The sequence below is a fragment of the Pelodiscus sinensis genome, chromosome 2, assembly GCF_052426305.1.
Source record: "Pelodiscus sinensis isolate ZL-2025 chromosome 2, ASM5242630v1, whole genome shotgun sequence".
Taxonomy (NCBI): domain Eukaryota; kingdom Metazoa; phylum Chordata; order Testudines; family Trionychidae; genus Pelodiscus; species Pelodiscus sinensis.
The window spans coordinates 260,921,358-260,935,882 of NC_143053.1; the positions used below are offsets into that span (position 1 = coordinate 260,921,358).

Sequence of the window (14,525 nt, forward strand, 5' to 3'; positions counted from 1 at the left end):
TAGTCAATTATCTTAGGCTGTGTCTAGATTATACCTCTCTGTCGACAGCGAGATGTAGATTAGGCACGTTGAAATTGCTAATGAAGCAGGGATTTAAATATCCCGCACTCCATTAGCATAAACATTGCTGCCACTCTTTTTCAACACAGAGTTTTGTCGAAAAAACCCTGGAAGTCTAGAAAATAAACCCTTTTTTGACAGATCCTTTATGCCTCAAAAAATGAGGTTTACAGAATCTGTCAAAAAAGGGTTCATTTTTGACAGATCCACGTCTAGACTGCATTTTTTTTTAAAATTCCATTCTGAAAAAAGCATCGGCCATGTTTATGCTACTGAAGCGCGGGATATTTAAATCCCCTCTTCATTAGCAAATTTTGAAGTGCCTAATCTACATCTCTCTGTCGACAGAGAGGTGTAGTCTAGACATAGCCTATGAATGCAAGATCATTTTGTATGTATACTTCAGATTTTTTTTGAATTTGGATTACTTTACATTTATTTATTTGCTCTTTTGTTGTCCAATTACTTAGGCAATATCTAGACTGCAAGCTTCTTTCAGAAGAAGTTTTTCCAGAAAAGATCTTTCGGAAAAATGTCTTTTGAAAAAGAGAATCCACACAGCAAAAGCACAACAAAGAAGTGATTGTGCTATTTCAGAATCATAGAATCACAGAATACTAGGAAAGGAAGGGACCTCGAGAGGTCATCGAGTCCAGTCCCCTGCCCTTCTGGAAGGACCAAATACTGTCTAGACCATCCCTGATAGACATTTATCTACCCTACTCTTAAATATCTCCAGAGATGGGGATTCAGCAACCTCCCTGGACAATTTATTCCAGCGTTTGAACTTTTTCCTAATGAAAAAGTTTTCTCCTTCTTTCTTACAACACCCTTTTAGATACCTGAAAACGGCTATCACGTCCCCCCTCAATCTTCTCTTTTCTAAATTAAACAGACCCAATTCCTTCGGCCTTCCCTCATAGGTCATGTTCTCTAGACTTTCATCATTCTTGTGGTCCACTATAACCCCTAGATCCCTTTCTGCCATACTCCTTCCCAGACAGTCGCTTCCCATTCTGTATGTGTGAAACTGATTGCTCATTCCTAAATGGAGTATCAGCTCTCTGAGCTTACCAAAATCTCCCTTCCCAAAATCCATTGTCTGTATTTTGCTGTTCTCCCTTCTACCCTTCCTTAGAATTGTGAACTCTATGATTTCATGATCACTTTCACCCAAGCTGCCTTCCACTTTCAAATTCTCAACCAGTTCCTCCCTATTTGTTAGGGTCAAATCTACAACAGCTTCCCCCCCGGTAGCTTTTTCAACCTTCTGAAATAAAATGTTTTCTCCGATGCAGTCCAAGAACTTATTGGATAGTCTGTGCCCCGCAGTGTTATTTTCCCAACATATATCTGGATAGTTGAAGTCCCCCATCACCACCAAATCTTGGGCTTTGGGTGATTTTGTTAGTTGTTTAAAAAAAGCCTCATCCACCTCTTCCGCCTGGGTAGGTGACCTGTAGTAGACTCCTAGGATGACATCACCCTTGTTTTTAACCCCTTTTAGCCTAACCCAGAGACTCTCAACACTTCCATCTCCTATATCCATCTCCACCTCACTCCAATCTGTTCATTTTTAATATATAAGGCAACATCTCCTCCCTTTTTCCCCTGACTATCCTTCCTGAGCAAGCTGTACCCTTCCATACAAACTTTCCAATCGTGTATTATCCCACCAAGTTTCTGTGATGCCAGCAATATCATAATTGTATTTATTTATTAGCACTTCCAGTTCTTCCTGCTTATTTCCCATACTTCTCGCATTTTTATATAGGCACCTAAGATACTGATTTGACCTTGGTTTGACTGTCTACCTCAGAAATTAGATTCTATCTCAGACATTAGATTCTTACCTGAATTGAGGACATAGCCCTATGCCTTCTCCACGTTGGATGCCCAGAAATCACCCAGAGTAGATTCAGCTCTCATAGCATAAACATGCCTTCAGAGAGGTGTTGTAGGTGCTGAGCAGTAGAACATTCACATCGGAAATGACTCTTAAAAGCCCACCTTTGCATCACTGAAAATAGATAACAATCAGATAATTTTTTATTTATTTACTTATTAATTGTTATAATCAGTATTCTCTCAGCAGTTTGTCAAAACTTTGAAGCCCTGGAGATGGTCTAGTAGGGAGTAGAAACTGACTCTGGACTCTGGCATTTCCCTTCAAGCAACCTTGTTTATTTACAAGAAATAAACAAAGTGCTGCTTCTCCAAATGCAGGAGGAACCTTAAAACAGGATTCAGTGCTGCCATCTACATGAGATGAAAATGGGTTTGAGAGTCTAGGGGGAAAGAAAGATAGAGTGAACTGTTCCTGTGGCAGCTCTGATAGCTTATTATGCCCCAGGAAATGGGTAAGAGGTCCATACAGCCAATCACAGGACTCAAATTCACATGAGGGCAGGAAGTTCTCATGTAAGCATCTCACCAACTCCAACCCCAGACAAAACCCTGTCAAAAACCAGGTGCAGCCTTGTCACAGAGAATTAAGATTGACGACAAGGCAGACGCATTGGGAGTCACCTCACTGACATAGTTTTCCTTGCAGAGTGGTGGTGAGGCTATAATGGGCCCAGTCCAAGCCAGAAAGAAACACAGAGCTCTTACTGGCTCCAACACTGACACATGGACAGGTGTTCGATAGAGGAAAATGGCCTTTTTTCTGAGAGGAGGGCAATGAGATGATCACTCACTCTCTGAGCTAAGAGCAATGCCCCTTGGGACAAATACCTGAGGACTCTGAGATTTTACTTTTTAGTCAGTTTGAATAATGCCAGACTCCTGCAAGGATGGTGCTTGGACAAGCAAGTGTGTGGAGTCTCTGCAGCAGGGCCTGAAAGAGGAAGGATAAGGGGAAGGGCAGGTTCATCCCAGTAACCAGAAGCTACACCGGGCATCGGCACATGGGGCCAACCACTCATCTACAGCGGTTAACTGGATAAAGTGTCTGTGCCAAGTCCAACACTCACAATCTCACTTGCAAGGTTTCTGATAAATCAATCAACTCTTCTGAAAGTATCTGTAAATGAGACAATCAAGTGAATTATTAAGCCCCATTTCTGCACCTTAGCTGAAGGAGAAAGATATGAGAAAACTTGCAAGACTCATACAGTGCATCCAGACTACAGAGTTTTTTCCCAGAAAAATGGCCATTTTTTCAAAAGAAACTTCACCTACATCCATACTGCAATTGTGGCCTTTCAAAAGAAAATTGAAAGAATGGAGGGGTTTTCCAACATTGGTAAACCTCTTTCTACAAGGTAGAACATCTTTTCCGAAAGACCTCTTTCAGAAAAAGGTGTGTGTGGATGTGGAAGAGGGAGTTTTTTGAAAAAAGACGCCTCCAGGAAAAAGCCCAGGTGCTCTGGTAGACATTCCATCCACACTAATTACAGCTCTATAGTTCCTGTCTCCAGCCAGCTGTTAAAGCTGCAGGCACCAGGGGCAAGCCTTGTGTCAGGAAGCCAGCCTCAGAGCAGCACCCTGACCACATGGCTCTCCCTACTACACAAATAAGGAGTCATGGCAGAACCATAAGCCCCCTGATATTCCCCTGGCCCTTCCAGGGAGCCCCAACAAGGCTGTGAGGACCAACCCTGGGGCACCAAACGTGGGGCACTATCCTGTTCAGGGGCTGAGATTTGGGCCTTCCTGGAGCTCTGGGATGAGGAGGAGTCTTTCCAGGAACTCCAGTTGCACTGCAAAAATGCAGACATTTATGTTTAGATGGCCAAGGCTCTTGCCCAAAGAGGACACCAACTCCTCACTCTTGACCAAGTGAGGAGCAAGATGAAGGAGCTACAGCCAGGCTATGTATGGGCCAGGGAGAGCAGCTCCCACTCCAGGGCAGGACCCCACTCCTGCCCCTATGACAAAGAGCTCCACCAGATTCTGGGTGTTGGGCAAGCCCTGTCCCCAGCCGCTCTGGTGGACTCAGGCCTCGAGACACCCGTGGTCATCCAGTCAGAGCTCCTGGAGGAGGAGAAGGAGGACAAGGAGGAACAGCAGCTGCAGGACAAAAAGGACACCCAGCAGTGTCATCACCCTCAGCCTTGAGCCGGTACCGCAGGCCCTGGACATCTCCCAGGCATCATCTGATGCTGGGGAGGGAACATCAGGTGAGTGCTGTCAGGTTGTCACACACACAGGGTGGGGGAGCCGAGAGTACAGGGGATGACAGCATGCAACTGGCCATGCATGTGCAAGTATGTGCATCAGCAGTGTTCAACACGTGGTCTTAGGAGCCAGGCCCGGAGCACACACAGGCTGCTGCACACAGCCAGGGTGGAGGACCCACACACATCCTCCCCTCACCAGACACTGACGGAAGCAGACTGGGCACAAGAGTGCATGCATGACCCCGCATAGACCGAAGAGTGTCACATATAGCACACGGCCATGCCTGCATGCACGAGGCATCACCCACTCCCACAGACAGATCTGCCAGGCGCAGGTGTGTGTGTGGGAGGGCCAAGCTGCTCCAGGCCCCTCTCCTGCCCATGGGATCCCACTCTGGCCGAACACTTCCCTTGCCTGCCTGGCTGTGATGTGTGTGTCCGGGGGAGAGGGAGAGGGCAGCACGGTCCTCTGGCCTCCTCACGGCCCCTGCGACACACATGGTCTTGCATCTGGGAAAGTCCCCTCCTGCGAGCCACGCATTGGTGCAGTCACCATTCACACAGGAGGGCACAGCCACAGGAAATGTGTGTTCAGGGACGACTGACGGCCTCTCCCTTTTCTGTGTTCTCCACAGTCAGACCAGCCAGGACAGAGCTGGGATGGAGGGCCAGCCACACCACTGCCACAGCCACCTGCCAGCGTCCTGGGGGAGCTGCAGACAGGCCAGGACTGGGGAGGAGCTCATGCAGCAACACATCAGCATAATAAGTGACATCCATGACACCCTGTCATGCAGGCTCAATGCCAACCTTGAATGGTGGGAGCGTGCATGGACAGACATGATGTCACATTGCAGCACCTTTAGCAACATCCTGTCCCGCATTGGGGAACACCAGTCCGATGCCACTGCCCCTGCCTTCCACTCTCCTGCCCCCCCTCCTATGGCCCTCGCCAATCCATCTGCCCGCCCTGCTATGCCTCTCCTCCCTCCCCATGCCATGCCTCTGCTCCTTCTCCATAACCAGTGCCCATGCCCCCTCCCAAGTGATGTCTATGGCCCCTCCTCCTGCCCTCCTGCCAACCCTGACCCATCTGTAGCTGCCCCTCCTGCCCAACCCATTCAGGTCCCCACACCTGAGGTGGCAGAGCAGGCCATCCCACTAACCCTCCCAATCCTCACTCCCCTCCCTCTGCCCCCCTTCTGTGTATGTTGAATAAAAACAGACTCAGTTTGTTTTCAAACCTAACAGGTGTGTTTACTGGGAGGTCAGAGAAGGATCAAGGGAAGGGGATGAGAGGGGGAAGGGAGAGAGCAGAAAGGCAGAAGCCCCTGCTGGGGAGACCCTGGGACAATTACTGGGAGGCCTCAGAGAAACTCTCCCTCAGGGCATCCTGAATGTGCAACCCCAACTGATGGATCTGGTAGGCGGCAACAGTCCTGGGCTGCTGAAACGCTTGGTCCTCATGGTCAGCCTCTGCCACACACCCCGGGAGGAAGGCCTCCGCCTAGCACTCCGCAATATTGTGGAGCACAGAGAATGCTGCCACCACCTAGGGGATATTACACTCCCCAACGTCCAGGCTGGTGAGGAGGCAGCGGAACTGTCCCTTGAGATGCCAGAAGGCACACTTCACCTGCATCCGGGCTTGGTTGAGGTGGGTATTGAACAGGTCCTTGCTGGGATCAAGGTGGCTGGTGTATAGCTTCATTAGCCAGGGCAAGAGTGTGTATGCTGCATCCCCCACGATGCACACTGGCATGACTGGTGTTGGGGAAATCTCGCTCCCCTGGGGTACAGAATCCCCAGAAAGGTCCGAGGCTGGAGGTCAAAGAAGTGAGGCAGGAGAGAAATCTAGAAGGAAAACTTTATTATGCATGCATGCAGGCTGACAGCTACCAGAGTGAGAGCAGCAGCCGCCCTGAGAGACAGGTTCAGGATCCTTTATACAGTATGTTCAGACAGGTTAGTTGTTGATTGTTTTCTTTAACATATCAAAGTCTCAGCAGAAGTACTCTGAGACGTTTCTGTTCACACCAGGTGTGCTAGAAGTAAGTTTTACAGAACAAAGGCACATGAGAACCTGAGTGAGGAGTCTACAAGGCAAATTGTGACAAAGATAAGAGTTTACACTACAATTTGTGACAGACTAGGAGTCTCTATGAACTTGAGGTAGGAGGCATTGTAAGGGTCTTGATTAGAGTTAAGATGATTTCTCTCTGTTACAGGGAGAGAGGCCTGGAAAACTTTTTAACCCTTACAGCAGTTTTCTTTTAGAGAGTTTTGATTCCCTGCACGGTCCCCCTTAGACACAATTGGAGTTATTGGATTTTTCTCCCACACTGGCCACCTCAGAATCCCAGCCTGCTTCCAGCTTGGCGCACAGGCTGGAATTCTGGAAAACTCAGGCATCATGCACCCTGTCCAATCTCCCTACATAAATGTCAGTAAAGTGACCCTGGTGATCCACCAGGCCCTGCAGGACTAATAAGAAGTAGCCATTGTGGTTGATGAACTGGGCTGCTTGATGTTCCAGGGCCCAGACGGGGATGTGCGTGCTGTCGATGGCTCCCCCGCAGTTGGGGAACCCCAGGGCAGTAAATTTGCCCATGGTTGCATCTAGGTCTTGAAGGCGAATGACTCTGAAGAGCAGCAGGGTATTGATGGCCCGGATGACCTGCAGAAGGAACACACAGAACAGAGAATGAGAGGAGTTGCATGCGTCCTTGGGAGGTGCCTGTCCCCGTCCCCTCCTCTGCCCCAACACCTCCCAGGAGCCACGCCCTACAATCCCATACCCCCTCCCTTCCCCGGCTGCAGGGCTGCGTGAGGGCAGGATGTCACAAGTTCCTGGGACCAGGCCTTTCCTCCCACCCCCAGTCCACTCCCTACAGTCCCCAGGCCCCCCCTTCCAAGACTCCCCCTTATCTAGAACCCTTCCCCCCCTCCCGGGAAGGGACTGCACCCGAAAGCTCCTAACCTGCATGAGGATGGTCCCAACAGAGGACTTCCCCACCCCAAAGTGGTTGGTCACCGAGCAGTAGCTGTGTGGGGTGGCCAGCTTCCAGAGGGCAATAGCAATGCACTTCTGGATGGGGATGGTGGGCTGCATATGGGTGTCACCTCTCTGGAGGGTGGAAGTGAGCCAGGCACAGACCTGAAAGAAGGTGGCCTTGTGCATTCTAAAACGGTGTGAGTGATGTTACACTGTGCCTGAGTGGTCACTAGCCCATTGGCACCCTGGGTCATTCTGAATAGGCTCACCTGACACAAACAGCCTTGAAACACCAGTTCCCCTTGTGCAATTCTGTAAAAACTGATGCATTGCAACTGTGAATTCTGCCTTTGGTAGGTGGGGAGAGTTTGCAGATGAAGCAGAGAAACTGCCAACTGGCACAGCAGGGGTTAAAGAAAGCCTCTGAGCCCAGCTAGCCCCACCCCAGTGTCCCTGCTGCCAACTGGAAGCCTGGAAGTGGGATAAAAGAAGGGAGGTTGGCTCAGCTCGCGCTGACCCGTGAAGAGGCAGAGGCTAGCCGTCTCCCTGCCTGAAGGGACTGAGCTCAGCCCTGCCAGCAAGCACTGGCATCCTGCCAGGTGAGACTGCAGAGGTGTCCCCTCACCACAGGTAACTGAGCGAATCCAGGGCCCTGTGGGGCTCGTCCCTACCAGTTTGTGGTTCCCTGCCCACAGGAGCCTGGGACGGCAGCAAGGTGCTATCCAGACCCCAGAGGGACTCCTGTGGGCAGCAAGCTGCCTGCTAGGGGGACTAGAGGGACCGTGCCCAGACTGAAGGGATTAGTGGACTGATGGGAGTGGCCCTGGGCAATGGATTTGGACTCCCTGCTGGGAGGGACACTAGCCCCTTTTCAGGGGCTGGCATAGACAGGGCCCTGAGCTGAGGTGAGGAAGGGCCTGAGTCCCCCTACTCACCTCAGAGACGGGGGCCCCTCACTCAGCCATCACCACAAAGTCCAGCTCCAGGGGAGCAAGTGGGGAACTCGGTTCTATGGGGCGTGAAAACAACGAGTCGATCGCCAGCGGGTTCAGGTCCAGGTTACTGCAGAGGCCACAGGGCCTTGGTGCGTGTGTAGCTGTGGATGTGGTGAATGCCCAACCACTGTAGTGTCTGCATAATTGCTGCTGTGTGTTTGCACAGGGAATTCTCCCCTCTGCTTCTGGGAATCTGGCTTTTGAACCCAGACTGAGGCTCTGCAGATCCCGACAGCTTTTACACTTTCCTGCTCCTGCCGAAGCTACCAGGGGTTTACCTGTTTTTCTGTTCATACAATGGTGTAGAAATAGCTTCCAAATTATGGCTGCAAACTTAGATTGTTTCCCTCAAAGGATGCACCGTGCGTCTCCCAGGTTGCAATTGGTAGATTTTTTTGTATATGGAAATCAGACGCATTTTCTGTACGTCTCCATTCTTCACCACTTTCATGTGTTTGTATGTTGTAATCCCATCCCCTCCTCTTCAGCTCTTGTGTCTGTGTCCCGTAAGCCCTCATGAGCAGGGAGTGCTCTGGAAGACGGGATCCAACCGGAGCCTTTACTTGCTACCAATAAAAGATACAGGTGTGATTATGATTAGTCACTAATGCCAACAATGTGCAATCAAAGAAATATATCCCAGCCTGAGTTCGTTGTCACCTTTTTCAGGGGCACTTTTGGCAGAGCATCAAAAAGGCATGCGTGTGCGCACACACATACACACTTGTGTAGATCTCTGATTAATCTAGTTGTGCACCTTGCTTTGTTATGTCTTCCTAGACTCAATCCTCCATTTTCTCCCATACAATGGCTCATATTTACAACATGGCTATGTCAGCTGCATGCTGTTTATATGATATTTGTGCTACTGTCTTTATGGCTTTAAGTGTTCTTGTGCCCTCGAACACAGAGTGCATTGGCTGCAGGGTGAAGGTTCTAATACATTCTGCACCTACCCACCTCCTGTGAAAGTCAGATTTGTTTATTTAGCAAGTGGTATTTCCTGGTCAGTGGCAGCAGCTGGCACTGCATTTACATAGGAAGAATTCTAAGTCACTGAGCAGTTGATTAAATATTTAGAGACATGTTAACTCACACTAAGCAAAATAGCCAGATTATATTACAAAGGAATGACTTTTTTATTTGAAAATCTTTAGCAACTATGAGAGAATCTGAAATAAAATCCCTACATTTTCTGTGTTTCGATTTGGATTAATAAAATATTTACCTGGCATTGTTCTGGTACTTATCTCAAATAGGTTTTGTTTTTCTGTATTTAAACCATTGTTCTGGGGTGGGGCTGAGAATGAGGGGTTTAGTATGCAGGCTGTCCCCTTTTTCACCACAGCAGCTTGGGGCCAGGTAAGAAGCACCTTTTCATGGCCATTGCAGGTGTAGGGTGCATAGCCAAAGGAGGGGTACATTTCCTCCAACTGGGAGAGAGGCAAAGAGACAGACACTTGGACGCACAAACTGACAAACTCCCTGAAATATATAGTAATTAGCTGTTCCCATCTCCACCTATGCCCCTGCTGGCCCTTTGAGATTATTGCTGTCTAAGGACAAATGCAAAGCGCTCCACTTAGGAAGGAACAATCAGTCTCACACACACAGGGGCTGTGTCTACATTGGCATCCCTATCCGGAAAAGGGATGCTAATGAGACACTTCAGAATTGCAAAGTAGGAATAAGGGATCTTTCCAGAAAGGGGCTTATTTTCCGGAAAATCGCGTCTACACTGGCACTTTTCTCCGGCAAAAACCCCGAGCCGTAAAAAAGCGGCAGCCATGTAAATGCAAATGCCGCGGGGGATATTTAAATCCCCCGTGGATTTGCAATTCCGAAGTGTCTCATTAGCATCCCTTTTCCGGAAAGGGATGCCAATGTAGACACAGCCAGGCTGTGTCTACACAGGCAAGTTATTCCGGAAAATCAGCCGCTTTTCTGGAAAAACTTGCCAGCTGTCTACATTGGCCACTTGAATTTCCGGAAAAGCACTAACGATCTAATGTAAAATCATCAGTGCTTTTCCGGAAAAACTATGCTGCTCCCATTCGGGCAAAAGTCTTTTTCCGGAAAACTGTTCTGGAAAAGGGCCAGTGTAGACAGCACAGTAGTGTTTTCTGCAAAAAAGCCTCGATCGCGAAAAAGACAATCAGGGCTTTACTATGGAAAAGCGCGTCTAGATTGGCCATGGACGCTTTTCCGGAAAAAAGTGCTTTTCCGGAAAAGCGTCCTGCCAATCTAGATGCTCTTTTCCGAAAATGCTTTTAACGGAACACTTCTCCGTTAAAAGCATTTTCGGAAATTTATGCCAGTGTAGACATAGCCCCAGAATGGGAAGTGAATGTCTAGGAAGGAGTACTGCAGAAAGGGATCTAGGGGTCATAGTTGACCACAAGCTAAATAGGAGTGAACAGTGTGACACCGTTGCAAAAAAAGCACACAAGTTTCTGGGATGCATTAACAGGTGTGTTGTGAGCAAGACACAAGAACATCTACACTGGCATGATTTTCCGGAAATGCTTTTTACAGAAAAGTTTTCCGTTAAAAGCATTTGCGGAAAAGAGCATCTAGATTGGCAGGACGCTTTTCCGCAAAAGCACTTTTTGTGGAAAAGCGTCCGTGGCCAATCTAGATGCTCTTTTCTGCAAAAAAGCCCCGATCGCCATTTTAGCGATAGGGACTTTTTTGTGGAAAACAAATCTCTGCTGTCTACACTGGCCCTTTTGCACAAAAGTTTTTCGGAAAAAGACTTTTGCCCGAATGGGAGCAGCATAGTATTTCCGCAAAAGCACTGACAATCTTACAGGAAATCGTCAGTGCTTTCGTGGAAATTCAAGCGGCCAATGTAGACAGCTGGCAAGTTTTTCTGCAAAAGCAGATGATTTTGCGGAAAAACTTGCCAGTCTAGACACAGCCAAGAAGTCATTTTTTCACTCTACTCTGTGCTGATTAGGCCTCAACTGGAGTATTGTGTCCAGGGCTATGTCTACATTATGGGTTTTTTCCAGGATACCAGAGGTATTCCAGAAATACTCCATCACATCCAGGGAATACGTCTGCTTTTTTTTTTGGTTTGTTTTGTTTTGTTTTGCATAAGAGCACATGTGCTCTTTTGGAAACTCTATCTTCCTCCTTCCACAAGGAAGAAGGGCTCTTCCAAAAGAGGTTTTTTTCCCCAAAATTTGGCTCAGTGTAAATGGGCCTGCTCTAGATGTCTGCTCTAGATGTCTGCTGTAGATGTCTGCACTGTTTTTTGTTGTGGTGTTCATGGATTATAGATTCCTCTCCTCCAGACCTCAATGAGGTCCAGGATTTCCCTTGCATTCCAGGTGGGAGCTTTTCTGCCTCCCTGGGCAATGGAGGCCATGGGAGCAGAAGTGCTTGTGGCCACCTGAGGGTCCATAGGGATGTTGGTGGTACTTATTTCTTGGCGTGCTGTTAGCTCACACAGGGCTTGTAAAGCTAACCACATAGGATAGGCCTTCTTTGATTCCCGGAGCTATTTGAGCTCTGTGTGAGGAGAAGAGCACTGGAGATGTCATATGTGGCCAAAGCGTTATAGTGGATATGTGTGGGAGGTTTCCTGGATGCCAATAGGGTCAGATTTCTGGCACCACAGCAGTTACATGAATGGTGAGGAATAGCATTACTTCTTGAGAAAAGTAGGAGTATAATATACAACTTCCACGACACCTAATTGTGGCTGCATTGCTTAGATAACTGACCGTAGGGGTTAAATACAAGGAATAGTCCTAGTGAAGAGCAGGCCCTCATGTTTCATCTCCAGCTGTTGGGATTTTTGTTCTTGGTAGTCATCACTGGGCCATATGCCATCGCAGGCAATATCATCATACCATCCCCTTCATAAATGCATCAAGCTCATTTGAGAAGCCAGTTAAGAGCACAAATCCTATTGACTTTCTCACATTGACTTTTAATGGACTTTTAATACTTTTCTATATGTTGTTGGCAGGGCCAGCCTTAGGCTGATTCGACCGATTCCTCGGCGTTGGGCCCCGCGCCTGAGGGGGCCCCGTGACCAGGTGAGCGACGCATGCGCAGGGCGCTGGGAGCATGACGCTTGCAAGGGGCCCCCTGGGTGCATGGCGCATGCGTCGTGATGTCCCAGGCGCATGTGCTGTGCCGCCCAGGGCCCCATGCACGTGCGGCCACGCCCCCGGAATCAGGCCCTGCGCTCTCTAGAGTCAGCCCTGGTTGTTGGTGGTACATACCTCTACAAAAAGAGGCCATCAATCACTATCAGAGTGTGATGGGCCCCACTTGTACTTCCTTATACTTGGACCACCTGGAGATAGTGACCATAATGTAATAAAATTTAACATCCTGGGGTGGGAAAAACACCTCAGCAGCCCAACACTGTGGCATTTAATTACAGAAAGGGGAACTACACAAAAATGAGGAAGTTAGTTAAACTGAAATTAAAAGGCACAGTGTCAAAAGTAAAATCCCTGCAATCTACATGGAAACTTTTCAAAGACACCATAATAGAGTCCCAACTTAAATGTATACCCCAAATTAAAAAACACAGTAAGAGAACAAAAAAATTGCCACTGTGGCTTAACAACTAAGTAAAAGAAGCAGTGAGAGATAAAAAGATATTTTTTTTTAAAAGTGGAAGTCAAATTCTAGTGAGGAAAACAGAAAGGAGCATAAACTTTATCAAATTAAGTGTAAAAATATAGTAAGATAGTAGCCCATTGTCTGTGCGTCTGTAACACTGACGTACACGGCCGTGCCCCCTGGCCGTGTACGTCAGCTCCCCTTCCCCTTTCCCTCCCTCCATGGCACTCTGCACCACTCAGCTGGGCTCTGGTGGGGGAGCAAGCCGCGGCAAGCAGCTGTTTGGGGTCCGCGCTCCCCATGAATGGGGAGTGTGGACCCCAAACGACCGCTTGCTGCCACTTGCTCCCCCTCAGGGGCCCAGCTGAGCGCTCCCAGCTGAGCGCGCCATGGAGGGAGGGGATGGGGGGGTGGGGCTGGCCAGAAAGGGGGCAGGAAGCAGAGCTGGGGATGGGATCCGGGGCTGTGGGGCTGGAGGGGAGAATGGGGGGCCCGGAGGAAGGGGGGCAGGAAGCAGATCTGGCGGGGGGGGTGTCTGGGGGCCATGGGGCTGGACGGGAGGAGGGGGGGGACCTGGCGAAGGGGGGCGGGTGCAGCCACTGGCCACAGCCAGAGTCCTTCCAGCCATGCCCCCAACAGGCACTCCCTTTATTTGCCAGCAGAAGCCTGGCGGAGGCGGGGCTGGGAGTCACTCCCCCCGGCCCGGCTTCTGCTCGCAACCAGAGGCTCCCAGGTGGGAGACGGGCCATGACTGGCGCTGGGAGCCTCTGGTCCCATGCAAAAGCCGGGCCGGGGGGAGGGGCTGGGAGTCCCGGCCCCCGCCCCACCTGGCTTTTGCATTCAACCACAGGGCTCCCAAAGCCAATTGCGCGCCACCTCCCAGTCGCTCCCCTGCCTCCACCCGGCTTCCCTCTGCCTCCCAGCCGGAAATTCACAAAATACCTGACATTGCACATGTCCGGTATTTTCTGAATTGTTTTACTGGAGAGATGGTGCAAATACTGGACTGTCCGGTAGAAAACCGGACACCTGGAAACTCTAGCCTCAGCGGGAGCACCGCTCAGCTGGGCCCCGGGCAGCAAGCGGCTGTTTGGGGTCCGTGCTCCCCATGCATGGGGAGTGCGGACCCCAAACGGCCGCTTGCTCCTCTGCCGTGGCCCAGCTGAGTGGCACTGGCGCTGCGCCACTCAGCTGAGCCCCGGTGGAAGGAGAAGGGAGGCGGGCCAGTGATGTACATGGCCAGAGGGCGGGGCCATGTACGTCAACGCCCCTCCTTCCTCTTCCCACCATGGTGCTGGGTGGTGCACCCCTCAGCCGGGCCGCCGCGGGAGAGGGGTGGGGGGGCGGTGATGTAGACAGCTCCACCCCCTGGCCGTGTATGTCACCGCCCCACCCCTCCTCCCCTGCGGCGGCCCAGCTGAGCGCACAACACTCAGCTGAGCCGCCACGGAGGGAGGGGAAGGGGGCGTTGTGGTGACATACACGGCCAGGGGGTGAGGCCGTGTACATCACCATCCCCCTTCCCCTCCCGCTCTGGCATTCAGCTGAGTGCTGCGCCCCTCAGCTGGGCCGCCGGGGGAGCCAGCAGCGCAAAGGGCTGTTTGGGCTCCCCCAGGGTGGGAGGGGAAGGGAGGGCAATGACGTACACAGCCCTGCGCCCTGGCCAGATACGTCAACGCCCCGCCACCCTTCCTCGCGGCAGCCCAGCTGAGCAGACAGCACTCAGCCGAGCACTATGGCAGGAGGGAAGGGGAAGGGGAAGGG

General features: G+C 50.4%; 1 protein-coding gene across 1 annotated transcript; it reads right to left on the reverse strand.

The window, feature by feature from the left end:
• Nucleotides 1-5,736: 5,736 nt before the first annotated feature.
• Nucleotides 5,737-7,365, reverse strand: LOC149525481 (uncharacterized). Its single transcript, XM_089776030.1, has 3 exons — nucleotides 7,165-7,365; nucleotides 6,622-6,861; nucleotides 5,737-5,973 (listed from the first exon to the last, which is right to left on the reverse strand). Exons 1-3 carry the CDS (start codon nucleotides 7,363-7,365, stop codon nucleotides 5,737-5,739), a joined length of 678 nt encoding a protein of 225 aa, XP_089632156.1.
• Between the last annotated feature and the right edge of the window lie 7,160 nt (nucleotides 7,366-14,525).